The sequence below is a fragment of the Rhododendron vialii genome, chromosome 8a (assembly GCF_030253575.1).
Source record: "Rhododendron vialii isolate Sample 1 chromosome 8a, ASM3025357v1".
In the NCBI taxonomy this organism is placed as follows: domain Eukaryota; kingdom Viridiplantae; phylum Streptophyta; class Magnoliopsida; order Ericales; family Ericaceae; genus Rhododendron; species Rhododendron vialii.
Window position 1 is genome coordinate 32,395,748 of NC_080564.1, and position 26,927 is coordinate 32,422,674.

General features: G+C 37.4%; 5 protein-coding genes and 2 non-coding genes across 9 annotated transcripts; 4 read left to right on the plus strand and 3 right to left on the minus strand.

Annotated features, from left to right (window-relative positions):
- Positions 1-3,289: 3,289 nt before the first annotated feature.
- LOC131335433 (glyoxylase I 4-like) lies at positions 3,290-6,169 on the plus strand. Its single transcript, XM_058370766.1, has 3 exons — positions 3,290-3,575; positions 3,765-3,870; positions 5,640-6,169. Exons 1-3 carry the CDS (start codon positions 3,421-3,423, stop codon positions 5,889-5,891), a joined length of 513 nt encoding a protein of 170 aa, XP_058226749.1. The 5' UTR covers positions 3,290-3,420; the 3' UTR covers positions 5,892-6,169.
- A 437-nt stretch (positions 6,170-6,606) lies between these two features.
- LOC131299335 (U2 spliceosomal RNA) lies at positions 6,607-6,794 on the minus strand. The gene has a single exon (XR_009190718.1). It is a non-coding gene; the product is annotated as a U2 spliceosomal RNA (small nuclear RNA).
- LOC131335434 (uncharacterized) lies at positions 6,770-7,651 on the minus strand. The gene has a single exon (XM_058370767.1). The coding sequence runs from the start codon at positions 7,313-7,315 to the stop codon at positions 7,028-7,030; it is 288 nt and encodes a 95-aa protein (XP_058226750.1). The 5' UTR covers positions 7,316-7,651; the 3' UTR covers positions 6,770-7,027.
- Positions 7,652-12,409: 4,758 nt separating this feature from the next.
- Positions 12,410-15,378, plus strand: LOC131335436 (peptide deformylase 1A, chloroplastic). The gene is made up of 4 exons (XM_058370771.1): positions 12,410-12,862; positions 13,423-13,512; positions 13,619-13,686; positions 14,713-15,378. The coding sequence occupies exons 1-4, from the start codon at positions 12,452-12,454 to the stop codon at positions 14,951-14,953; spliced, it is 810 nt and encodes a 269-aa protein (XP_058226754.1). The 5' UTR covers positions 12,410-12,451; the 3' UTR covers positions 14,954-15,378.
- Positions 15,379-16,203: 825 nt separating this feature from the next.
- On the minus strand, positions 16,204-21,665 carry LOC131335435 (probable polygalacturonase At1g80170). Of its 2 annotated transcripts, XM_058370768.1 has the most exons (9): positions 21,353-21,664; positions 19,901-20,032; positions 19,040-19,210; positions 18,932-18,952; positions 18,580-18,787; positions 17,677-17,758; positions 17,480-17,588; positions 17,254-17,370; positions 16,204-16,804 (listed from the first exon to the last, which is right to left on the minus strand). In XM_058370768.1, the coding sequence occupies exons 1-9, from the start codon at positions 21,587-21,589 to the stop codon at positions 16,520-16,522; spliced, it is 1,362 nt and encodes a 453-aa protein (XP_058226751.1). In that variant the 5' UTR covers positions 21,590-21,664; the 3' UTR covers positions 16,204-16,519. The 2 variants fall into 2 exon arrangements, with proteins under 2 accessions (XP_058226751.1, XP_058226753.1); XM_058370770.1 differs by lacking the exon at positions 19,901-20,032 and having other exon boundaries at positions 21,353-21,665.
- Positions 20,227-20,334, plus strand: LOC131299300 (small nucleolar RNA snoR100). The gene has a single exon (XR_009190685.1). It is a non-coding gene; the product is annotated as a small nucleolar RNA snoR100 (small nucleolar RNA).
- A 981-nt stretch (positions 21,666-22,646) lies between the features above and the next one.
- Positions 22,647-26,745, plus strand: LOC131335437 (uncharacterized). 2 transcript variants are annotated; one of them, XM_058370772.1, is made up of 6 exons: positions 22,647-22,786; positions 23,586-23,709; positions 24,207-24,292; positions 24,475-24,535; positions 25,044-25,130; positions 26,308-26,745. In XM_058370772.1, the coding sequence occupies exons 2-6, from the start codon at positions 23,629-23,631 to the stop codon at positions 26,398-26,400; spliced, it is 408 nt and encodes a 135-aa protein (XP_058226755.1). In that variant the 5' UTR covers positions 22,647-22,786; positions 23,586-23,628; the 3' UTR covers positions 26,401-26,745. The 2 variants fall into 2 exon arrangements, with proteins under 2 accessions (XP_058226755.1, XP_058226756.1); XM_058370773.1 differs by lacking the exon at positions 22,647-22,786 and adding an exon at positions 22,865-22,888.
- The last annotated feature ends 182 nt before the right edge of the window (positions 26,746-26,927 follow it).

Below are 26,927 nucleotides of genomic sequence, written 5' to 3' on the forward strand. Positions count from 1 at the left end.
AAACAGACCATTTCTTTCTCTTCTTAAGAAATTATTAACAAAAATACCCTACGGATTAAGCGTTGTCAAAGAAAAAATATAATAATTCCAGGGGCAGAGCTAGCCCCAGCTCCCCTAGCATTCGAGTTTTAAAATTTTTATTTTGTATATATCTGATTTTGAATATTATTAATAATTATTTGTATATAGCTATTTATAATCTTAATAATTTTGGTTCGATTTGATAAAAAAATCGGTTATTTTACATTCTCATTTTTCAATTTCTTTCATAAATAAAAAATAAGCACGTAATAGTTGAAGTAGCCTAAAGAATCATTTCCATGTACAAATCTAATGAATTGGAAAGGAAAAAAATAATAAATATACGTTCCGATAAAAAATATATGTCTATTAAGCCGGCTCTCCCGAGGTTAAAATTCTGGCTCCGCCACTGGATAATTGTTAAAAAAAAAAAACATGCATCACTCTTTAATTTAAAAAATAAGTAGTTAATTATTTTAGTTAGCGAAACGAGAATGAATATGAAAACTATACTCAAGTCCAAAATCATATATATATATATATATATATACACACACACATATACACACTAACGGAGTATTTCATCATGAGATAATCACAAAAATTACAGGAACTAATTCGGTGTACTACCAAATCAGATGAATTCACGTACTGTCTCAAAACTCAAGTTCTTAATTAATCCATCCATCTCGCGCGCATGAAAACCACATTAATCCCAAATGAAGTTCATTTCTACAGCAATTAGCATGCAATTAAAACGTTGATTGCCAATTAATTGAGCCCACAACTACAGCAAATGCTAGGTACAAAGAGAACTTACCCCGAAAGTACCCCGAAAACAGCAATCAATGGTTGAGAATCACTTTGATGATTATGTCACACACATCAAAGTGAATCTCAACCACTAGTTGATCTTTTCGGGATACTTTCGGGATAAATTTTTTTTGTCCTTAGCATTTCTGTTCCTCACAACTACTGCAGTGCAGGGTAAAGAAAAAACGGTTTGTCTTCTACCCTTTTTTACTGGTTGCATGCTTTTTTTTTGTAATGGCGATATACATCAGTGGGGGTTAGTGGAGGTGTTAGAGTTAGCACGGGGAGACCAGAAGCTATCCATAGCCCTGGTCCTCTAAAAGGCCTGCCCTTTGTGGGGTTCGAACCCAAGACCTTCCACAAATTGAAAAGAATGACTGACCAACTACACTAAGCAGTGGTTGTCACTGGTTGCATGCTTGCTTGGGTGAAAACTGAAAAAGTAATAAATGCATGTAACAGCTGGCTTGCAATTTGAAGAACTCCTCCTTTTATGTCGCGCATGTGTTTTACACTCCGATCCCGATCGGTTTTCGTCGAGTACCAATCTCACCGTCCACCAGCGGCTTATACAATATGTTATGGTGCAGATCGACGAGGATTGGATATAAAAAGCCAACAGCCACTCATTGTCAATCATTTTCATCGCCTTTACTATATGCTATATATTCAGGCGCATTAAAATATAAAGTAGTAAAAAACAAGTGCTTTGCTGTTTTTTTGGCGTTATGCTTTCAGCTTTTTAATTGGAACACCCTTTTAGTACACTGTACACTCACTGTTATTTTAAGCCGGTGATCATAAGGAGGAGTACTGCATTGCAGAAAAATGTAAGCTGTGTGTTGGACCAGGAACTGATGAAGAAGAAGGAAGGAGAATGTACACGAAAAAGATATAATCAGAAATTGAACCCATTAATTAATTTATTCAGTTTTCATCGCTGCTATCGATCGGTGTTTTTTTTTTTTTTTTTTTTTCCGTTATAAGTCCGTACAAAAGTTTTAATCTAAGCACTAGAGTACAATTGTAACGCGTGACAACGACAGCCATGTGCAGAATTGTAATGTGTGATAAGTGCGTAATTATTTCGTGGTTCCGGACACCGATACGCAGAATTGTAATGTGTGATAAGTGCGTAATTATTTCGTGGTCCTGGACACCGATACGGAGTGGCACCTCAATTAAATTTAGTTAGTCCAGGTTAGTGTTGGGTGTCGGTTTGGAAAATGTTTTTTTTTTTTTTTCCTTACATAAAAGATGCTTCTAATTTATAGTAGTATTTTTATGCTCTAGTGGACTATGATTATCACTACTTGTCTTGTAGCTCCGACAGCTTAATTATGTACTACATGAGATGTTCTTCTTTTATCCCGAAAAACAAATTGCAACAGCTACCTTATTTTTTTACACTATATCCTGTAGATGCTTTTATCCTGTAAAGTGATTTTCGCGCTTCAATTTTTACTGATGGCGCTCCGCATTTAACATGAAGTTACAACTTCTAGTAACTTTATGAACAACGTGGAGCGCCATCGGTAAAAAGTGAAGCGCGAAAATCAAAATCCAATCTTATACTTACGAAGAGATTAAAGGTTCTTATTTTTTAAGTACTTATTTTTCGTTTTACGAGACAAGTCATTCTCTCACAAATTGACAATACATCATATTTAATTCAAAAATAAATACTTATTTAAAAAATATATACTTTATTCCCTTAACGGAACGGGGATTATAAGTCTAGCTTGTGACTCAATTATAGCAAAAACTTCTTGTCATTACGGAATTACAGAATAGACATCCTCAACGGATGCAACGGATTCGTGCAACAAATATACTGCAATCAATAGGGTTGTTTTCTAGAGTTGAACGGTAAGGATACCCACAGTAGGGTTGTTTTATTATTATTATTTCATTTGATAGGTGTCTAGGTTACTCTTGAAGGTATGAAAAAGAGGTAATGTTAGTGGTGGCATGTGAGACAAGTTCAAAGGACATCAACCACCACATCAAGTACTTGCACTTTTGACAGAAATTGAACACTTACCTTCCGTATAGAAAAAAGGGGAGAAAATGTTGTTGAGCTACAATCCCGTTGGCTAGGGCTGTTTTAAAAAATGATTCGGAGTAGGAGACCACTTGAAAAAATAAAAAACAAAAAACTGATAGAGGTAGTGGGGGGATCCGAGTCACCGCCAACGTGCTAAACACAATATCTGTCACAGTCTAGCATATCCGACACGTGGCAAACATGACCAAGAATGAAGAAGAACGAACCTTCACCTCCCCACCACCCCCCCTCCTATATATCCACCGGATCAAAGCTCATTGCCTTCACATATAATCTCATCGAAAATCTTCTCACATAGTGCTGTGGTCCTCTCTCTCTCTCTCTCTCTCTCTCTCTCTCTCTCTCTCTCCTCACATAGTGCTGTGGTCCTCTCTCTCTCTCTCTCTCTCTCTCTCTCTCTCTCTCCAGTTTCCACAACACCCATCTCTCTCTCTCTCTCTTATCGTTCTAGCTAAATATCCGCTCTCCCCCTTATCCATTACCTGATCCAATTATTCAATCTGAACTTCCACGAGAAAATGAAGGAAAACTTGGGAAACCCTTTGCACCTAACGTCTTTGAATCACATCTCGCTTATTTGCAAATCAGTTGAACAATCAATTGGTTTTTACACGAATGTTCTTGGGTTCGTCCCGATCAGGAGGCCTGACTCATTTGATTTTGATGGAGCGTGGTACGTTATTAGCTGAAAATAGTATAAAAGTTGGGAAATTGGGTTATGAAAGGGTACCCATTTGAAGTTCATGAAATGATTATTTTTTAGTTTTTTCAAGGAAATTTTGGTGTTGATTTAATTTACATTAATTACCAAGATTTTGATTTTGTGTTTCTGGTTTTTTTTTTTTTTTAAATTTTATTTTAGGCTGTTCAGTTATGGAATTGGAATACATCTTTTACAGTCGGAAGACCCAGAAATTATGCCAAAGAAAAGAGAAATCAATCCCAAGGACAATCATATTTCTTTCCAGGTATTTTTATACAGTTGATCATCATTCATAGGAAATATATTCTAGTAATTACTAAATATCATGACATGTGATGCGGTAGCCAGTGTTTTCGAATTTTATTTTTTTCATTAAACTGGCATAGATAAAAACAGAAATTAAAACATAGTCTGGGAAACTTAACTCCCTTTACATCGTCTAGGAGAAAGTTTTCAAAACAGTTAGGCCTGTTCTACATACTAAAATAAGTATTTATATGAAAGTACTTATTTTTTTAAATTAAAGGTAATGTATTGTGAGAGAATAATCGGTCTTGTAAAATAAAAAATAAGTATTTAAAAAATAAGAAATTTCGTAGAATGGGCCTTAGGAATATATTGAAACTTTACCAACTGCATCCGCATTTCGATTGGCCTCCCAAAACATGTGGAAATTTTTTGCTTTAAACCCGTCTAGCAACAACTTGCAATCAGTTAGAATGTTACTACTTAACTCATGGATACCGAGCTCTTTCTCTTTGAGAAGGTGCACCAAACCCAAAGTCATAAAATCTGTTTCCACAATAATGCCCAAATTTTTTTTAATGTCGAACCAATCCCTCTCTAGTCACTTTATCCTTCAATGCGAGTTTGAGATCTGGCGTAGAAGGTGGTCTCATTCGGGACCACCTTGCTTTAGAGCGAATACAAAAAACAATCACAGAATTTAGTTCTGATAATTTTTCGATATTTCATTTCTATAGCATTTTTTGATATATATTTTCTAATAATAATATATGTGTACATCGTGTCGGTGTCATTCAATTTACTAGAGTATACAATTGTAATGCATGACAACGACAACCATGTGCAGAATTGTAATGTGTGATAAGTGCGTAATTATTTCCAGTACCTTTCGTGGTACTGGACATCGATAGGCAGAATTGTAATGTGTGATAAGTGCGTAAATATTTCGTGGTCCCAGACACCGATACGTAGTGGCGCCTCAAAATCCTTTCTCTGTCATCTAATGTTCTAACACCCTCTCCACCACAAATTCAGATGCACCCCACACGAATTTTTGCAGAGAAAATATTGGGGTACCACGTGATGGTACCGGAGAACCACCTAATAATTTTCGTGGTAAGGACCACGATTAGCTGAATAGCTACAGAGGAGGCATAACCAACTGGAAGAAGACAAGGACGAGTCTCTCACCCTTATCTAATTTGGCTCCATATGGTGCTTGGTGAGTCAAAACCCGCGTGCTGTTAGCCTGTGAATTCAAGTGGACCGACCAACTCGGTTACGTGATTTGATCGGAATCGTTCATTTTGTTTGGCTCGTGAAATCGATACTCCCTCCTTTCATACTTTTATCCACTTTTGGAGAATCCAACTATTTAAGGAGATAAAGGGTATCTCCAATGAAATAACCAAACCTATTCTTTTGTTTATCCATTTAAGCCGTTGTTAATATTAACAATGTTAAGTTCCACAATGGCCCATAATTAAAGATCCATTTTTAGTATAGAAAGATAGAGAGAGTTAGGAATAAACGTAAATGAGTGTGTCCATTGATAGTGATGGGAGGAGAGACGGAGGAGAGAGTTGTGAGCCATATTTTCGACCAACATTACTAACTTTAGAAATCTTTTAGTTTTGGTCCTGCCATCGGAGACGCTGTAACATCATTACACTATCTTTATTCTTTAGGTTGAATCAGGCCCCAGGCCCTTGGGATTCCTATCTAGACTGTCCATGCCATGTCTTAGCATAAGCAATTAGTACTAATAGTGATTTTTGACGTGTACAGTGTGAGAGCATGGGAGCAGTGGAGAAGAAGCTGAAGGAAATGGGGATCGAGTACATGAGACAGCAGGTGGAGGAAGGAGGGATTTACGTCGACCAGCTCTTCTTCCATGACCCCGACGGATTCATGATCGAGATTTGCAACTGCGATAACCTCCCCATTATCCCACTCGCCGGAGAAATGGCCCGGTCCTGCTCGCGCGTGAATCTCCAGAAGGTGCAGCATCAGCAACAGATACAAGTCGTCCTGCCGTAAGACCCCTGAGCTCATCACCGGTACTGAGCTCTCCGAATGATGGATAAATTATCCAACTGGATAATTTTTCTTGATCATGAGCTATATTAATTTGTGTTTGGGCAACTTTATTCCGTTTGTTGGTTTGTTTGTTTCGTTTTCCACAGTAGGTAGGAAGGTGATGTAATAAGTAAGAACTGGGTGATGAACCAAATGAGAGGTGCTCGTTTGGGATACCTCCACTGTTTTGGAATCTCATGAGCTTGGCTTAATGCAAAAATTGTGATTTTCCTCCTCCATTTTGTGGTGACATATTCCGACTTTCTTGTCCATATTCACCTCTTCTAGACTGTCCAAATTACCTGAATCCTGAACCTAACAGAACCCGTGATGAACTTGGAGACTCTGTTTTCGACTTTTAGTTTGAGCGGGTCCCACCAACTCAAAAGAACTAGGGATGGACGTGAATGATTGCTAGTGAACCTGGGGAAATAAACCCATCAGGTGCCTTTAAATCCGCTTCCCGCTCGTGAAGAGTTGGATCGGTTCCTCTTTAGTTGCCTTGCTCGTATAATAGCCCGGACACTCTTAGATATCAAAAAAAAAAAAACCCATGGGACAGCTAAGTTGTTCCTAATATTGTTGTTGGGAAATGTTTTAAGAGCATCTCCATGGTTACAAGAAGTACTTCTTGTTTTGGCTAGCTATACCAGTGTTCTTTTTTTTTCTTTTTTTGGTGAGGTACGCCAAGCCAAGGCAATAGTGCAATGTCAAGGCGACGTACGAGAAACCCCAGTAGCTAATGGGCTCTCTCCCTCAAAAAATTAATATAATATCATATAAGCCAATGACCCACATATCAGATATTAAATTAATAAGAACAGATACTACACTTGATCTTAGCCAAAAAACCGAGAAAGGTATTACTAGTGTTATTTTTACAGTGGTACATTTGTTGTGCAGAATTTGGCACCAATTTGACATACTGAGTGATTCGGCAAACTACAACATATGATCCATCCAAAGCAACTGAAAAGATTTTCTCTGTCATTAGATACTGAAAACACATGGTCACACATAAATCAATTTGAAGGAACGCAAAAAATCTTATTAGAAACAGAAACAGAAACAGAAAGACAAAAAGCCGGGGAAGGCTGTTATTTGCCTCTGGCAAGCATTTGCTCGTAGCTTTCAATCGACTCGAGCCGTTGGATCAGAAGTTGCTGCTTGAACCTGTTGATGAACTCCTCGGCGCATTCGTTTATATCCATCGATGCCTTGCTCTCCAACTTCTTGGGTACTGCGTCCGCTCCTTTCACCCTAGCAATATCAGACATGTTTCCTTTCCTCTCCCTGAAGTCATTGCCGCGTCCGCTTTTGTTTTCTTGATCTTTCATTGCAACCACCTTTGGTTTTGGGTACAGAGGTGGCATGGAGCTCTTCATGTTTAACACCTCTCTCTCTCTCTCTCTCTCTCTCTCTCTCTCTCTCTCTCTCTCTCTCTCTCTCTCTCTCTCTCTCTCTCTCTCAATTCTGACAATCAAGATCAGATGCTTTCTGAGTTTATTTGCCTCCACATGTATAAAAGAGCTAGGAAGTGAGAAGTAAAAAATGGGTCTTCGCTGGAAATGTTGAAAGACTTTGCCCACACGGATGCTATTGGGAAACCTGCTGCCGCAAGTATTGGCTTGGACGACGGAACCTTTTTTTTTTTTTTTGTCAAGTGAAGCAACGTTTTTAGATTGGAATGAAACATAAACCAAAGTGGTTGGCCGGGTCAATGGCTGAGAACTTATGGGTTTGCTCTCTTCTAAGGTATCGGGTTCAAAACCTCTCGGCTGCTATCAACGTCTTTGAGGTTGGCCCATACAAAGCTTTACTTAAATTTAAATGAAGCTGAATGGTAGAATTGGTCCCAAAGATTAATCGAAGTGTGCGAAAACTGGTCTTGACACTTGAGAAGAAAAAAAGATTGGAATGACACATCTACTACAATTTATTCATTATCCAGAGTACATACGCATTAATCAAGCGGGAAATGATTTACTACTTAAAGTATAAAATTCAACGAAATACTTCTACTTAGAAACATGATAACTTTGGAGTGAAGACATACTACATAATTGTACCTTACCTGCCAGGCACAATATTGCATGCACATGCTGAGAATTTTTTTTTAATGCAAATAGGATATTGTTCACGTGGTACCCGGTAGCGCATCTAAGTAGAGGAAAAGAGGAGAGAGAGTGGTCGGCTAAGTAGGAAAGAGGGTACTCGAATCTCAACCATCCAAATGAGAGCTAAGTAGGAAAGAGGGTACTCGAATCTCAGCTGTCCAAAGCTCATTTGGACGGCTCGAATGGGCGCTGAGTATAGCCACGTCGTACCCAGTTTACACCCAAAAATTTCTCGCACATGCTCTTCCCCCATTCATCACAAGGAATGAGCTGGCAAGATGGTCCGCCATGTGGGTAGCTAAATTCTTGCTGTGCAAACCTATTGAATTGGCCGGACTGCCCCATGTGTGTGGCATAAATGACTTGTAGGCCCATTCCAGAAACCCCCCATCAAGCAAAGTCCACTGAGAGGATCCACAGTGAGTGGACTAACTAGTGTGTTTAATTATATGTGTTAAAATTTAGCAAACAAAAATGTATTTTTTGTGTCACAATACTTGTATTAGTTTGTGTGCTAGAGTGTGTTAAATCTTGTGGTGTGCTAGCATGTATGCTAAGTTTAACAACTATGCTAGCAAACAATAAGTGGATCTCACCTCTATAATTTAAATTCCACTACAACACGGATGGCCTATAGCGAGGAAATATGGCGAGGAAAAGAGATTTCGTCGCTAAAAGTATACAATCTGCGAGAAAATTCAATTTCGTCGCTAAAAAGTTACATTTAGCAAGGAAATTTAATTTCCTCGCCAAAAAGTTACATTTAGCGAGGAAATAATAATTTCCTCGCAAAAGGGTTACATTTGGCGAGGAAATAATAATTTCCTCGCCAAATGTAACCCTTTTGCGAGGAAATTATTATTTCCTTGCTCAATGTAATCTTTTGGCGAAAAATATTTTGTCACCTTTTTTAGGACTCATTAAATTTTTTATATGTAAGTCATTATTAATTATGTTCATGTATCTTTAATATCACGATGGTAAGGGATAATCAACTACATAGTTCAATATCATTAGCAAATTTATTAAAATAAAAAAGTGATAAATGGAAAAAAATAGTTTCCTCGCCAATCGCATTGAATTGATGAAATAAAAAATATGTTTCACACGAATTATATGAATTCACTTTTCCCCAACTGAAATTAATTGTTAACAATGTCAGTATGTTCAAATTCTACTAAAATTTATTGTTTGATACAAAGATTTTTAAGTCACTCGGGGTGATTTAACCGTCCAATATATTAGCACCAGGGATCAAATTGCCGATATTTTTACACAAAAGGACTTGTGTCTTCCCGCATCGGACACTGCGTTTCAATCTGAAGGTCATGCCTCAACCATCAGCTTGCGGGGGGATGTCAACCAATCAGTGCAAATCAATTGATCAAGAAAATAAGTCCTAATAATGTTAGCCATTTCAGGGGTTATATTTTATCATTTGCAATATCTTTTGTAAAGCTTATCACTTGTAACCGTATTTGTATATAAATACCCAAGGAATAGAACACTCTAGGTAACAAAGTGCATTCATCAATTCTATCGTATTGTTCTTTTGACTGTTATAAGTCCAAAAAAAGGATTGGACATAGGGATTATAAGTTTGTGGATGAATGATGTGCTTTTCAGAAAAAGAATGCATGGGATATATGGATTGCTTTTCGTAGAGATAACTAATTATTAATTCATACAAAAAAAATTAATGAAAAGCTAAACAAAAGATAAAGTATTTAATAATTGCGAAATGTATTTTCAAAATATCACTAATCTATTTTCAAAATATGTAAGGTTAACCCCATTTAAAAAGAAACATAACAAATTATTACTATTGTAATATTGTAGTTGAGTTAAAATTGTTATGGGCGCATATACACAGTAAGAACAGATTAACCCACTAAAAAAAAATATCGTATTTGCAGAAATTTAAAGGGCTCAAACTAATTTAGGCACTACAAAAGGTTACTAAACTTAGAGAGAATTAAAACGAAGTATAAAATAAACAAATTTAGAAAGTTATAAAGATTTATTAAAGATATATAACAAAACATTAAATTATAAAAAAATTCAATAAAAGCGAATAATGTTAATGATTTAAAAAACAAGTTTAAAGAAACACTACAAAGGGACTAAAATTAGAGAGAAATGTTTAAAGAAGCAAATTTAGAGAGGTGAAAGGATGTACAAAAGGTTTATATATAAAAAAGGCAAAGGTTTGAACTGGAAATGAAGTTGGTGTGATGGATGGAGTGAATGCCTCCATACAAGAGGCCACGGTTCGAATTCGCGCGGAAGCAAATGAGCTGGAGAACTATCTATTTTTAGTTTCAAGAGTTTTAGCGAGGAAAAATTTCCTCGCCTAAACTATAATTGGCGAGGAAAAAATTAGTCTAGCGAGGAAAAATTTCCTCGCCTATTCTGTAAACATTGTATTAGTCTAGTGAGGAAAAACTATAGCGAGGAAAAAATTCCTCGCTAATTGGGTTAGAATAAGCGAGGAAATTTTTTTCCTCGCAAATTCTTTTTGCGACAAGGCTTTTGCGAGGAAAACGGGCGAGGAAAAATTTCCTCGCAAATACATTTTGCGAGGAAATCAGCGTTTTAGCGAGGAAACTAAATCCTCGCTACAAGCCTTTCGTGTTGTAGTGTTCCAACCATAAAATATAAATATCTATTACTCCTAATATACACTTGTGGGACTCATTTTTTATCCTCACATATTTTAACACACAAATTTACCAAACTCAGTTCTAACACACTCTTATGTTAACAACGTCTAACACACACTTGTGGGAACCATTTTTATTGTAATACACATTTTAATAAACAAATATATTAAACCCCATTGCAGATGCTCTGATGGGCTTCTGCCCTAGAACAGGGCTTTTAAACGAGTCAAACAAGTGGAGCAGTTAAGTTTTCAAACTTGTTTGAAGAGTTTTTTGGTCATATGGTATATATCAGCGGGGGTTGAGGTTACTCATAACTCTGAACCACAAACCTGCTCCCTATGGGACTCAAACTTGGGTCATCACTGGGGAGAGAAATGAGACAACCAACTTGACAAGCTTGGTTTGAAGAGTTAACGAACTTTAAAAAACATGTTCAAACTTGGCTTATATGTGAGATAAACGAATCTCAAATAGGTTTTAATCGACCCAAACATGAGTCAATCTTGGGTAACTTCAATTTTTATATTTCAAAAGCCCAACGAATCGCGGGGTTACTTATTTCAGTTTGATTTGATTATGTATCATACGAATCTCAAACAAGTTTTTAACAAGCAATGTCAAACTCAAATAGTTTTGATTGGTTTTTTTTAATTTTATCAGATTTTGTTGGTTTATTCTAGGGCAGTCCCCTTCCTATAAGGGCAACCTTATTCAACAAAATGCGGACCTCCCATTTCTTTATCAAATTTCGATGATTCAAGCCGTTCAATATGATCAGAACGTGATTTTTTTAAGGGTCCCCACGAGAAATTGACAAACAATATGACCAAAAAGTACTTCATCCGAGCAGTTTTCATTGAACAATTTAATAAAAAAATTGCTCAAATCAAGTCCTTCCCGATCATATTTTTTTGCCGATTTCTCGCGAGGACTTTTAAAATCACGTTCTAGATACATTAAACGGCTTGGATCATCAAAATTTGATCGGAAAATGAAAGGTCTGCATTTTAGCAAGTTAAGGACACCCTTATATGAAGGCTGGTGTATTCAAGGGCATTCCGGGATAAGGCAAGTTGAGACTCAGAAATATTTTGAATTTTTACACTCTTCCTTTATAATTACACTTCTTTTTTTGTTTATATGTTAATTTACAAGATTAACCTTTTATTTAGTACTATTTTATATTTAGAAAGGCAATATTATAAATTCACATTGCAAGTGAACAAAAGAAGTAGTGCATTTAAAATAGTGATTTTCACACTTCATTTTTTATAACCACATTCATTTTTGTCCCTTGTGATGTGAATCTACAATCTTGACATTTTAAGGGTGAGAAATAGTACACAAATAAAAAATTAAATTTGCAAATTCGCATATTAAAAAACAAAAAAAAAGGTGTAATTTTGAAAGAAGAGTGGAATTTAAGGATTATTCTAATATCCGTCAAAATAGTGTAAAATAATACGTAAAATGTACATTGATATCTGAGAAAAGTATATTGATATTTGTGAAAGTGTATTAATATCCGTGATATATGCATTGATATCTGAACTTGTTTGAAATTATGCACATATTATCATCTTTTAATGGACCGAGGTTGGCAAAACCGTATTAAAAGGTTGTGAAAATAAAAAAATAAAAAAAATTGTGAAAACCAATTACTACCAATTTCGGACATAGCAGAACGTTCACCAAAAAAAATACTTGTAAAAAAGAACAGGAGCAGAACATAGCACTGATGGAGAGCATTCAACGGTTCACCCACCGTCTCGTACCCATGCCCATCACCGGAAAATGGTTAAAACCCATTAAACCCACTCCATCTCGGACCAACCCAGTTGCCCGCTTCCACCAAGCCCGAAAACCCATCTTCAAACCGGCCTTCGATTTTGGCTTGACCACGAGAACAAGTCACAGCTCTTCTGCAAGGGCTCGGGCCGGCTGGCTCCTGGGTTTGGGAGAAAAGAAAAAAATTCAGCCGGAAACTGTGAAAGCCGGCGACCCGGTTCTACACGAACCGGCCCGAGAGGTCCCACCAGAAGAAATCGGGTCGGAGAGGATCCAGAAGGTTATAGATGATATGGTGGAGGTTATGAGGAAAGCACCTGGGGTTGGTCTTGCTGCTCCCCAAATTGGCATTCCCTTGAAGGTTTGAATTTGCATTTCCAAAATTTTGAGTAAAAAGCTTTTCTTGATATTTTAACCATAATGAAAAAACTGGATTTAATCTTAAAATTTGAGTTTGATAAAAAAAAAAAAAATTCATAAAATTTGAGTTAATGTCATTAATGTCAAAGCCACAAAATAGCCTTGAAATAGTTGACTAAAGAAAACAATCTCCCTTGACTTGGGTTTGAGTAAATGTGTGGAGATTGTTTTGAAGATTTTTTGCACTCAAATTAAAGTTTGAGTAGGGGTTGGGGATGCCCTAATGTGGATAATGCTATGTAAGCTGGGGTATGGACAATCATGTGTCATATTGATGTATTGGAGGTAAAAGAATTAGAGCTTGAAGTGGTATTTTCTGCTTATGCACTAATTCTATTGTTGCCAATATGGAAGCCCTTGATGTTTGTGAAAATATACCATAGTCCGGGATTACCACCACGTGGTACTCCGGACCACTTTACAACTACACGTTCTCGTGGGATCCATACTCCTGGTCCTTGATGTTTGTGATGATAGATTTGTCAGTTTCATCTGATACAGATAATTGTTTTGGAAGATACAAAAGAATACATCAGCTATGCACCAAAGGAAGAGACTAAAGCACAAGACCGACGTCCTTTTGATCTTTTGGTATGCTGATTAATGTACTTACAACGTTCTACATGTTCATTTTGTTGTTGCAGTACTATTTGTTCACTTTTTACATCTTCATTTTCTGCTGTTCTATTTAACACAGGTTATTGTTAATCCAAAGCTTAAAAATAAGAGCAACAGAACTGCACTATTTTTCGAAGGGTGCCTAAGGTAAAACTTAAGCTACTATACGTATGCTTGAACTCCTTATCTTATGAGGAATGTGTTAAACCTTTGATGCTCTTACTTTGTCCAAGACTTTTGATCATTGCTGCTTGTGTTAACATCGACTTCACTGTAGTTATAAAACTCTAGAAAATGATTAATGAGTGTGCTCTAAGAGTGTTTAATTCCTATTACCTACTTTGAAGTAGCAACATTTAATTGAACATAGTGTTGAAAATGTGAGGAGTCTGTGCACTTGGTTTTGCTTTTCGAGATTGACCTTGTAACTCAGATAGGAAACATATGGTAACCGAGACAGGTTAAGAACGTTGGAGGGATGTGGAAGAAAACAATCAATACCTTATGCACAAACAAGCTGAATTAAACGTTGGTTGCACTACGGACGGGCTCTTTAGCAACCTTAGCTTCCACTTTGGAAAAAAACATTCTCCAATGCTCTTCTCTTGCTTGAGTATGGACTCTGACATTGGCATTAACATGAGGGGAATTTGGACACCCCAGCAAGTTAACCCCCTCTTTCACATTTTCTTAACGTGACTTCATTTTTCTCAAGACGCCCTTTAATTTTCTTAACCTTGGTGTTGTTTCACTTTTTTATCGTCAATTCTGGTGATGACCCACTTTATAATCGCACTTCACATCTGTGAAAGATGAGTTTTTCCATGAAGAACTTGAGAAATTAAGCTAAATGACTTCAGTTTAATTCGGTTTCCAAATGCTCAGCAAAAAGACAGCCATTGTGGTGCAAATATATTAGCTTTGCTTATTAAAAACAACTTTTGTGAAAATTGGTAAAGATTAGGTATGTTACCAGATAAAGGGGGGAATATGGATGAGACAAGTGATCCTCCCCTTTTTCTTAAAAATGTCAACTTGTTGTGCGCATCCACTTGGACTTGGGGTATGCCTACCCAGCCTTAGGAACAAGTGACATTGCTTCTATACACAAGTAAGAGGAGGTGGTAAAGATACTCATGTTAATTTTTGTTTTTTTGGTGATTTATTTTGCAGTGTTGATGGATTCAGAGCAGTGGTGGAACGATACCTAGAAGTTGAGGTAACAGGTTTGGATCGTAAAGGCCAGCCAATCAAGGTTGATGCTTCAGGGTGGCAGGCTCGCATTTTACAGCACGAATGCGATCATCTGGAGGGAACTCTGTACGTTGACAAGATGGTCCCAAGAACGTTTAGGACCGTAGATAACCTCGACTTACCTCTTGCAATTGGGTGCCCCAAGCTGGGTGTTCGCTAACATAAGATCTCAGAACACAGCTGCCAGCCAAGGCATTGGTGGATTGGGAAATCGACTTTGGAGGATTTAATGCAGTTAGACCGAGGTAACATTTTTGGTGCAGCTGGAAACAGGAGTTATGTTATCTTCCCAAAGTTGCAGAGAAGATTGGCATTCGTTAAGGTATTCAGATTTGTTGCTGATCAAAGATGTTCAGCATTGCTGATTTCTTTCTGGGGTTTGGGCTATTTCGCAGAGAATGTTGCTTCAAATGAAATCATTGTCAAACTTCAGCATTTGACAGACCTGTGTATTCCTGCTCTATGACATCCGAAGATGGTCTCTACAATCTTCCTGTATCTGAACCCGTTTTGTAACTTCCTTATTTAGTATCTAATGATGAATGAGCATCTTTTTTGAGCCAAAATATATAAAAGTTTCCAGGACACTGTCTCGTGCAAATTTGCATTGCTGTTATATCTTCTCCGGTAAACGACTTTGAAAGATAATAGCTGTATTGGTTTTCCTCTGCATAAATGGAGTTAGAAACGTGCAATGGGGCTGTCAAAAAGTATTCCTGCTCTATGACATCCGAAGATGGTCTCTACAATCTTCCTGTATCTGAACCCGTTTTGTAACTTCCTTATTTAGTATCTAATGATGAATGAGCATCTTTTTTGAGCCAAAATATATAAAAGTTCCAGGACACTGTCTCGTGCAAATTTGCATTGCTGTTATATCTTCTCCCGTAAACAACTTTGAAAGATAATAGCTGTATTGGTTTTCCTCTGCATAAATGGAGTTAGAAACGTGCAATGGGGCTGTCAAAAAGAATACTGCCCTATACTTGCTCAGTAAGATGTTAAACCCTGGAATTAGTTTGTAGCACTGGATGGGTGAGTTTTGGTGAAAAGTTACTCGACCCGATTTTGTAGAGTGATATTAGAAACAAAAGCGTCAACCATTCATTGTACAACCTAGAGTGTCATTAAGGGGTGAAATCTGTAAGGACAACTTACCATATTATAACAGTGGTCAGTCAATGTTCAACTACTTGCTTAATTTCGAGCTGAAAATTTAACTGTCCTAGGATATGACAAGCAGAAGCAGGGAATGAACCAGGAGGCTTTTACTTGTATGGGAAATATGGTATGTTTCCTCATTCTAAGAGTCGCGTATATGTATCCACTCACATCAAAATTGGAATTCCTTGCATGTGTGGATAAGCTTTAAGCATTTAACTGTCAGCATCAAAAACCAAAATATAGCGATTAAAAACTGGATGGTGAAAAAGTAAATGAATATGCATTAATAAGTGGGGAGAATTTACATACAACCAAAAAGATATACCAAAACCGATTTACACTTGAAATTGGATAATTACACACTTCAATGATCATGTCATAATGAACTTATTATAAACTGCTGCTGCATCGGCTGTACCTTTCCTACGGACTGCATGTCAAAAGGTTTTGAGCACCCAACCAATGGTGCTTGCTATTGAAGGTCAAGACAGTTCCACAAATAACGGGGCTATTTAAGTTGAGTTGAATTGAATTTGACCTACCCAGAATAGTATAACCATCCTCAAATGGACCAAAGAACAGAGCTGGACAGAACTTTCTGCTCAATGTAGCTGCTGTCATTGTATGAGAAGCAAGGAGGGGGGTATACCAGACCCGAACACGAGCCTTGAGCTTCCCAACAAAAGGATCTTGTAGAATCACCAGAGTATGAGACAAGTTGAATATCTTCTAAATATAGCCTTTCACATGGGAAGGTCTCACTGCAAGCAAATTTAATGGCTTCTTCTGTAGCTGATGTTCCTTTGATGCCCACAAAGGAGATATCCTCAACTTTAACAGCCAAGCTCTGCATTGTCATGTGAAAATTGGACTCTCAGATTTCCTTTACCGTTATAATACTCAACCTATTGTGTATGGCAGTTCCCTAAGAAAGCATGTGTTTCAAATCAAAATATACTTTCAATGAGATTTGAAATGAAGGCAAGTTTGTTTCGCTGGGAAAGGACACAAAGTGTCTACAAGAAATGTTTCAATGCCCTTGGTATAAAAATATTTGAAGCCAGGATTCTTAGATGACTGAGGTGTTAGCCTCAAGTTCACTTAAAAATGGCTTCAGAAATGAAGACATGGCAAGTCATTCACGAAACAAACTCATTAGGTGAAAAATAAAACGTCGAAAACTCGAAGAATGAAAATGATACTACCAAGCTAATAGACTCACAGCACAAAACAAAGGATAATCCTTTTGATACTGCGTTAACAATAAAGAGAGAATTTTGGCCGTGGAACCCATACCTGGTTTTGACATGTAACAGGTGAATCACAATAATATTGATCTATTATGATGGGATTTGACACATTTTCCATCCACACGTTCTGAAAAGCGATATTGGTAGCAAAACCACTACCTCCCTAATGAAGAAATAAAAGCAGAGTGAGAAGGAGGCACGAGGTCAATCAACGACAAATCTACTAGTTTCGATAATGTCTTTGGTAAAGAGTACACAGCCAAGAAGATTACCTGCCACGTTTTAATCCTCACCCCATTTTCGGTGTTGGACAGAAATGCTCCATCAACAACTACATCATGGATCTGCACAGATGAGTTCCATTTTCCCAAGCTTCCAATACTAACGGTCACAGATGCAGGTCATCAGCATTCAAGGTGCTCACAATGCACATGGCTTCAAACAAGTGAAGGCCACCTAAGAGTATTACCTTATACCATGGCCTGGTCCACAGGTGATGCTTCTGATCTGGATACCCGAAGAGTTGCCAACTATAGAGATGCAGTCATCTCCTGAAGCAAATTTTCACAAATTTAGTTGATAACTACTGGCTCTAAGGCAGAATACAAAGAAAACGGATTTAGAAGCTCAAGAAATGATGCCTGTATATAGTTTGTTTCTCTCTAATTTCCTTGAGGCCAGGGGGGTCAATTATACAAACGGTATAGGAAAAAATGAAACTTAACTCGTTCAAATGACATGGAAGTAAATACAGGTGTGTCCATATGGGTAAATGATTATACCATAGAGATTTTATATGGTAATACATTTAGTTCTTTCGATCCTTGCTCATATGATGGGTGGTGAGAGAAAAACTTCGCTGAAAGAGCGAACCTAAATAGGTGGTTTGAACTCCTCGCCTGCTAGAGAGATTATCAAACTTATTCTATCACTTGTTTATGTTTGGGATATTTAAAACCAAATGTTACGCATAGACCTCCAATTGCATTTCAGTTCTTTTTCCAGTCATGTCCTGTCTAAGTTCAGGTAGCCGGTCCCTTTACAATACCAGAGCTCAACATAACCCACTCAACCCCTGGTGAAACTTGAACTGATAAATCCAGAAACACCATCATCAGGCAAGTTTGATATACACTGGCTATAACAGTAACCGAGAAAAAACTGGAATAGAGTTTCCTATCATCCTCAGCTCAATATCACATTAGGGCGTAATCCTTCAACATGAGTGCAATCATATGTTAGTGATTTGTTTCCCCGACAAGCCCACTATACACTCACATAACACAGCCAACAACCGATATAGTTGAAACATGTCTGGGAGCCGCGCATTTCAGAAGATCGGAAAAAACACAACTTATGGACGTCATCTAACCTGTTCCAATGACACTATTCTTGATTTGAACACGAGTAGATGCACTAATGTGGATGCCATCGGTGTTGGGGCTAGACCCAGGTGCCAGCACTCTGAGGTGGGATGCCACAACACGATCACAACTAGTAAATGCCATGTGCATTTGTTGACTGTTTAGGACCATAAGGTTCCGGACTTTCAAATTTTTGCATCTATGAAAAATCAAGGCCTGCAGTGTAATCGATTTAGCACATCAAGATCAAGAAACCATTGGACAGGACTAATATCCTTAGGACCACAAATACTACACAAAGACTGATAAAGCAGATTTGTGGAACTAATTGCATCGCGTTGAGAATAAAGCAGCACTAACCGTTGGAGCATGATGACATGGCTGCCAAAAGAAATTTGGAAGCAGATTAGAGTATGAAACAGAATGGGGGAAAAGTCATATATATATCATGGATCAGGAGCTCAATACATTTGTTGTGTTAATCTTGCAAGAACGAGCCCACCATTCCTGTCCCATTCCTTCAATTATCCCTCCTCCTTCCACAGTCAGGTGGTTCACCCTTTGAAACTCGAGCCACTTTTGTGGATTCAATCCAGCCCAGGCATCAGGATCTTCGGGTGCAATGATAGTACCAGATATCTATACAGAATTTAAAACACAAACCTATTGATTAAGACAAAAAAAACTGCCAGCCAACGTTTCTCAAATGATTATGGTTGTTGCAGGAACCTTCAACTATGCCCATGTTTCTTCGACATAAACGCGTTTCTGCGTTCCCGTCGAAGGAAACTCCAAGAAACCCGTCCCAATGACGACGGGAACTCGTTCCTTACCTATACGGGAACTTACACCCAAAAAACGGTTGAGAGACTTACGATTCAAGTTGCAATTGGTACCTTTAAAGTTGTTTTGATCTTGTTAGTGAGCACATCTGATATTAACCTTCTAGAGTCATATTAATGCATTTAACTTTTATGCCTACTTAATATGCACAAGAGCTCTATTGTGTAATCATGTGCTACAATAAAAATGTTGAAAAATAACTAGAAACTTATAATTTTAATAGTAATATTTTATGTGGTAGAATAATATTTTTATATTGACATTTAACAATATAAAATTCCAAAATATATTTATAATTTTAATAATTTTTCCTAACCGCTTCCAATGGCGCTCCCACACTTCTGTGATCATCTGCTCCCCCGTCCCCGTCCCCGCCCCCGCCCCCGCTCCCGCTTCGTGTAACTATAAACTATAAAGGGGGAAGTGATACATTAGTACGTAGAAGGGGTTAATAGAACTATAGGAGAACAAATGCATGTCTCATACTTCCAATGTCAACTTTGATCGGCAGGGCCCACCAAAAATAATAGGTCGCACCAGGTAGGTTTTTCCAGCAGGAATAACGACTTTCACTCGTGACGGGAAAGAGCAAACCAACTTCCAAACATCTTCAAAAGCCTAAAAGGACAGACATAGCATAACATCAGGAGATGGTTTCATTTCATTAATCTCTAGGAATGTCAAATGCTATATAAAAGAGAACCTGTAGTTAATATATCTTAAAGACTACAATGGTTTATATATCTTAAACATTTATTATCAGTATTCCCTCAAAGACTACATTTACTACGCCTTCCGATGCTCTCGACTCTGAAAGAAGGAAGCATGGTTGTGTGCACAGAAATTGTTTTGGATCTCTAGGCCTACCCTCTCTGATGCCTTTCGGCTTTGATTTGAGGGCATGGTTCTGCAGCAAAACATTCCTTTAGCTCCTCGGTTCTTGGAGGTATAGGGAGGTCACTATTTCAGTGGTATTCTGAGAGCAGCCAATCCTCTCCCGCCCATACGGTCATACCCCCAATGGTTGGGGACTAGATGGGTTCAATTGTTATTGTATTCCCTCAAAGCTTTTGCCCCCAATTAAACACACAAAATTCTATGAAGGCAAAGGGAAAAGAATGTGAAAAACCGAATATTCCAATAGATTAAGTTGAATTTCTCTACAGTCTACAGCTATAGCATGGAAATTAACACATTCATCATAGCTCACAAAACATGGTTTTCATCTATGTAGCGCGGACACTTCGTCAGAGGTCACGTACCGGTGTCAGACACCGACACTCTCCGGACACGTGTCCGACACTCATTTCCAAGTGTCCTAGTTTTTTATCAATGTTTTCCATTTGGACACTCCGGGGACACTTTAAAATGCTCCGAACACTCTCGGACACTTGGAAAACAAGCAAGGGTTGATAAAAAAAAATGGTAGGATCTAATTAAAACTTAGGGAAGTCATATTTTTTGGGTGACAGGATGATGGTTTATTGGTTAAAAAGGAACACAAATGATCAAATGCTTTTAGTCGAAATACTTTTATAAATGATATGATGATGGTTATAATGTAACGTATATGTGGTGTTGCATATTTACAATTAGAACCTTAATTATTTTACTTTTTCTTCATGTGATAGTATACATATATACTTTTTAAAACGTGTCTCCTAACGTGTCGTGTTCTCCATTTTTTTAAAATTCGTGTGTCGGAGTGTCGGTATCGTGTCACGTGTCCGTGTCGGTGCTACATAGGCTTTCATTGTAGAACTGGGCACACATTAAAAACAACCCACGAATTTGTTGCAAATCTTGGCAACAATACAGAGTCAATCCATCAATTTCTAAATCCAACGCAAGCACAATAAGCAGCTGAGAAACAGTTGCTACATGCATCTCTACGTATAAATATGGAGCAAGAAAATTAGTTTTCGGGTATTTTAGTACCTCGGTGTCGTCGTTGACGCCATCCCCTTTCGCACCAAAATCATTGACGTAAAAAACTCTCTTCGATCTGGGTCGGCTTCGAGAAGCCCCGGAGTGTGGGAGCCGTAGCAGAGAATCAAACCCTTCTACATGGGCGGAATTTAACTGCAGATTGTAAAAGAAATAGATGGAATAAACAATTATAATACGGGTGAGCGTTGAACGAGAAAATGCAGAGGAAGAACTCAGCTCGCCCATTCTCTCTTGTCTCTCAGAAAATTACAGAGAGAGAGAGAGTGAGAGAGAGAGAGATCTTGGGTAATTTAGTTACGAATGTAATGAGATCTTCTTTTTCACCTGTTTAATAGGAGTATTATTTTTTTTTGGGTTTACTTCTTGTTTCTTGTGCGTTTTCAGCTTTTTGTGTATTTTTTGAAGAAGGAAATATTTGTGTGTTTGGTTAATTCTAAAATCAAAATCAAAGTTAGAATAGTTGGTATATTTGGTTAATTTTAATTTGTGAGTATGGGGGTGAAGTTTGTGCGTTTGGGTAGGGTGATAGAATAGTTGGTATTTCAAAATCAAAGTTAGATTACTTTGTTTTGTACCGGGTTGATAAGTGAATTTTACTTGAGTTTCAGTTTGAATGGGCGTTTTTGCTAAACTAAAGAAATTGCTTTCTCCGTCCGGATTTAATAGTTCATAGTTCAATTTTAACTGGATAAAAAATGAGTTATATCTTTAAATTAGTAATAAATTTTATATCAAATATATATTGTTTAATATATCTCAATTAATTCTATAACACAATATTTTTAAAATTACATAAAACATTATAAATTATAAAATATAATCGATTGAAAAATGGCACGAACTCTTAAAAATGACTATTAAATCCGGACGAAGTCATGGAGGGAGTAAAATTCATATTTTCGTAGATACAATTATTCTCCTCGTATACATCAACTAAAATATTAATATTTAACAAAAAATTATATGATTATTATTATATATTGTATTCCAATAATATAGTGAAAATGCAACCTAACTCATTAACACTTTAATTAATGTGACACATGAATAGAATTAAGCTCTAACAGACTTACTAGATTTTTCCCTAATAGACTTACTAGATTTTTTCAAAATTTCATATTTTACTCATGATCGGTTCAATTAGAACTTGTTTTTATCACTTTGTCTTATAAATAGGACAATTTTGACAATTTGTGTAAAAGATTAATTTTACAAACGGAACTCAAGTAATTCCATTTTGGGGATTAAATAGTAGCCCCACGCGCCCCCACCCCCCCCCCCCCCCCCCCCGGGGACACCTTATCTACCAGGTCAAAGCCCTACGACGCCGTTTTCAGGATGTTTTTGCAAAGCGATTCCTCTCCGTCAGTGTAAGCAATCGGTCATCTCTCTCCTTGCTCTCAGATCGGAAAAACAAACCAGGTTCAGATCCTTCTCCCCTAGTTCTTCATATGTAGACATACAAACATATATGCGTATAAATATTGTCCCCTATTCATAGTTGAATGCCTGTGTCTTCTCAAGGTCTGCCTTTTTCTTTACATCTGGATTTTCTGCCTCCATAGACTGTCCAAAGATTCCAAACCATTCAAAACCCAGAACTTATTTTAGAGATTCTTGTTCTTGGAGCTGATTTTGTTGTTGATTATGTCTTAATATTCAAAACCCAGAACTTATTAGGACTAGTTCTGATTGATTATATCTTAATGTTCAAGAACTATGCCTGAAATGGTTTTGATTGGTATTGTAGTTGATGTTAAGGCAAGTATGATGTGGTGTGTGTTTTGACGTTTGCCCAGTTCTAGGATATCTATTTTAAAAATCTCCCAGCTTCTTGTAGATTGCTTAGAGAACTGATGAAGAATATCAAATCTGACAATTAGCGTGTTTCCTTTTGTTAAAAATGAAATATTACTCATATGTACTGGCTTAAGTTGAATGAAAGATATTTATTAGTCTCAACTCCCAAGCACATGCGGCAAAAAGATTTCACTCGTCAATGGTTTGTCTATTTTGAACTAGTCTATGTATGAGTATCGGTATTCGGTACAATTATCCATGATTGTATCGATAGGTACTAGTATTTACTTCATTTATATTCAACTATGATGGTGTACGGATGTTGTATGATCAGAAAATTTGTGTTCGTTGGCTTGTTCCGGTATGATTTTTAGCCTTTGGATTTACTAATTTTGATTCTTTGTTTTCTTTTTTGTTGCAGGCTGAAGACATAACTTCGCTGAATATCTGTGTAGAACACTAATATGGCTAGTACAGCTTGTTTCATGATTGTTAGTAGGAACGACATACCTATATATGAAGCTGAAGTTGGCAGTGCACTCAAAGTTAGTTCCATCATCGGTTCTACTTTCTTATTTGATTCACTTTCCAACTTTCAGTGCAATTTTCCTTCATTGGTTTTACTTTCTTTCTTAGTAGCACTTATGAATGAAATTCCCCGAGCCTATAAAATGCCAGCAGCTTATTTCAGTTTTCTGTAACCATTTTGCATACATGGAAATGGCCAGGAAGGCCCTGGCCCCCCATTTTTTTTTGAAGCGCCCCTTGTTATGTTAGTTTTTGCTTTGAAATTCCATGAAAATTTAGTAGTTTCTCTTCAGTAACCCCTTCAAAATTTGTTCCATTTCACTCTGGCCCCTCAAAGTTAAGGATTCTGGCTCTGCCTCTACATGCATATATGCCAATGTTTGCACATCCTTTAGTTCATGTTTGACTATTTTCTGACTGTAGAATGTCTCTAATATCTTCAAGATTATGTGAATTGCCTTTGAGAAAGGTGAATGGTTTTAACTAACACTCTTTACTCCTGAAAATGTGCTAGAAAGAAGAAGCAGCACACCAGCACCAGTTCATCTTGCATGCAGCATTGGATATTGTCCAGGACCTTGCATGGACAACAAGTGCTATGTGAGATTTTCCAACACCTAATTCTCTCTGTGTGTGAACATACTTGTGTTTCTATATCTTAGGGGCATTTAAGCGAACTTGGTGTGTCCAAATAGGTTTTTTGCTGTAGTGGATTTTCCCGTCATCTTTTGCTTTCATTGTCTAACCACTTCTCACTGGCCAATGCAACATTTTTCATCCAGGTTCTTGAAAGCAATCGACAGGTTCAACGATTTGGTGGTTTCAGTATATGTAACTGCTGGTCATATCCTACATAATTTCTGATGAAACATTTCAGTTAACAGACAATGTTAATATTATGTAAGTATTCCCGTAGAAGTAAGATCTATATGTATGTGGAAACAATGTTATCTATCTTAGATCTATTCATAATCAATCGGCGTGTTACATAATTTTAAGATGCCACTGCCGCCACACTTTGTTTGGGATTTCAAGTAAGATCTTGTTTCCTTTGTATGTTCCTATCCCTTTATGTAATCAATACTGTGGTTTTGCTTTTTGAACCTCTCCCCATGTTGGTCTCCAATACGCTGAAAATCCCCCATTTGGATTCTTGCTAAGTTAATAAATTTCAAACCCAAAAATCTGAGTGTTCGCAGAATTAGTGCAAAGTGGAGGGTCTCAAACCCAAAACTGAATGGTAGCCTGGAGTTTTATGATTGCATTGAGCAATGCCCTTGGTTTTGATTTTAGCATGTTATTTTTTAAATTAGCTTGATGCATATTCCTTTCCTTAACTAATCCAATCATACATACACGACTTATGCTACTTCATGATTCCCGCAATGATGATGGAATAAAAAGCTTCTTTCAAGAGGTCCATGAGCTGTATATAAAGGTAATTTTTCTTTCTGCATTCTTTGTATCTGAAAATTTTCCTTTACAGTTTATTTTTTGCTGTTCAGAATATAATGAATTCATGTATATTTTTGCCTAGAAATATAAATAAATTTTGCCTGCTCAGTCTCATTCCATCTCTATGCTGATTTTGATGAGTACGCCTTCTGTTTCATCTTCTCATAATCCCTATGCTACTTGGTCATATTTATCCACCAGGGTAGTACCGAAAACATAGATCTAAATGGGTGAACATTGAACAACCCTTCAATGACAGTTTAGTGAATTTCTACGCAGAAACACAAGTTACCCATGTGGAATTGTGGCGATTTACTGCGTAAGAAAACCTCATAAGGCCACAGTTCTGCTTTTGTGCCACAAAATGCTCGAGCTCGACACAAATACAGAGCATCTTGAATAGATTTCATACAATTTAGAGCTGGTACTGACTCTATGAGTGAGAGTGAAGTTAAGATGGTTTCGCTGTGTGCAACATTTGATTGCAATAGTGAACGGATTACCTTGATTCAGGTAAAGGAGGAGCTAACCTGACTGAAGTGAACATCTTAACGAGTAAATGTAAGACAAAAAGAAATATTGCCTCGGATTGGAAAACGCCACTACTCATCAATGTTCCGCTGAATAATAACTTTGTGGAGTCTCTTTCTAAGTACTAAGAGTTCAAAATTTTGAAGCAACTCTCTGGATCACATAAAATCTGTCAGGACAGGTGCCGCAAATATGCCAAACATGCTAATGTGGCCGTACCTATTGTATGTGGCATAAACATTGCCGCTCGTCCTTCCATATGCATTAACATCAATGACCAAGGCTACGTTAGATCCTTGATTCGTGGAGGGGAATGATTAGTAATGGGGAAAAGGGTGGTAAAATTTGGATAATGGTCTAGTATCTATCCTGGTATACCTCTTTCTTCCATCAACAAATCCCTCCACACATCCAACATCCATATGCAACATAAAAGTTCTGCACATGAAACAGAAAATTATTTACGGTAACATTGATGCATACTTACTGAATTCATGGTAATGAGCATGCTGCAGCCTACATAATTTTCTTAACGGATGATTGGCTCCTTTTGGGAATGAAGGCTGTATCGAGCCGCTGTGGCTTCTGTTTGTCTGAGTGAGTTATTCTAATTTGCTTGAAATCTGCAGATTCTTCTTAATCCACTCTATGTACCTGGTTCTCGGATTACATCGTCTCATTTCGATACAAAAGTACGAGCCCTCGCTAGAAAATATCTCTGAGGTCGTCTTGTTGTCGTCCGGAGGCAGGAGCTTGGTAGATGCATATATGCTAATATGGAAAAAGGCTTGCACTTCTTCAAAATTCACAGTTGAATCCGTATATGACTTGATCATGCATTTTGCCTCTGATGATTTCCATTTTGCCATCCTGTTAAAGTTAGCAGTTTCAAATCTCCATTTCATACGATCAATGAGTCTTGTGTACCTTGCCAAATTTGGGTCTCACAATGTTTATGATATGGCCTAAATGTTCTGTTTCTTTTTAATTTTGCAAACGGGGTTGTTTGGATAAACCCCTTTTGTTTTCTAGAGAATCGAAGAAACAAGAATTTTGGACGTATGCTGTACATTGTTATTGCATTGTTTTCGATATCCTGTTCCATTTCTTGGTTGCCACTTTGCTGACTATTACACAGTTTACTCCCAGTCAGGTCATGGGGGCTCGAAAACAATGTTTTGGGTAAGTGTACCATTTTATAACCAACCAAACCAGAAAACAAAGGGAATAAATCCCAATACAAGTACCT

Excerpts from the sequence above, each read along its gene's own strand:
- LOC131335433 (XM_058370766.1), top strand. The coding sequence starts at position 3,421 with ATGAAGGAAAACTTGGGAAACCCTTTGCACCTAACGTCTTTGAATCAC. Across the intron at positions 3,576-3,764 it reads TTTGATTTTGATGGAGCGTG|GCTGTTCAGTTATGGAATTG; the intron begins GTACGTTATTAG and ends ATTTTATTTTAG. Across the intron at positions 3,871-5,639 it reads ACAATCATATTTCTTTCCAG|TGTGAGAGCATGGGAGCAGT; the intron begins GTATTTTTATAC and ends TGACGTGTACAG.
- LOC131335434 (XM_058370767.1), bottom strand. The coding sequence starts at position 7,315 with ATGAAGAGCTCCATGCCACCTCTGTACCCAAAACCAAAGGTGGTTGCA.
- LOC131335436 (XM_058370771.1), top strand. The coding sequence starts at position 12,452 with ATGGAGAGCATTCAACGGTTCACCCACCGTCTCGTACCCATGCCCATC. Across the intron at positions 12,863-13,422 it reads AAATTGGCATTCCCTTGAAG|ATAATTGTTTTGGAAGATAC; the intron begins GTTTGAATTTGC and ends CATCTGATACAG. Across the intron at positions 13,687-14,712 it reads TTTTTCGAAGGGTGCCTAAG|TGTTGATGGATTCAGAGCAG; the intron begins GTAAAACTTAAG and ends TTTATTTTGCAG.
- LOC131335435 (XM_058370768.1), bottom strand. The coding sequence starts at position 21,589 with ATGGGCGAGCTGAGTTCTTCCTCTGCATTTTCTCGTTCAACGCTCACC. Across the intron at positions 20,033-21,352 it reads GCGTCAACGACGACACCGAG|GCTTTTGAAGATGTTTGGAA; the intron begins GTACTAAAATAC and ends CTGTCCTTTTAG. Across the intron at positions 18,788-18,931 it reads CATGTCATCATGCTCCAACG|GCCTTGATTTTTCATAGATG; the intron begins GTTAGTGCTGCT and ends ATTACACTGCAG.
- LOC131335437 (XM_058370772.1), top strand. The coding sequence starts at position 23,629 with ATGGCTAGTACAGCTTGTTTCATGATTGTTAGTAGGAACGACATACCT. Across the intron at positions 24,536-25,043 it reads CAGTATATGTAACTGCTGGT|CATACACGACTTATGCTACT; the intron begins CATATCCTACAT and ends AATCCAATCATA. Across the intron at positions 25,131-26,307 it reads TCCATGAGCTGTATATAAAG|ATTCTTCTTAATCCACTCTA; the intron begins GTAATTTTTCTT and ends TGAAATCTGCAG.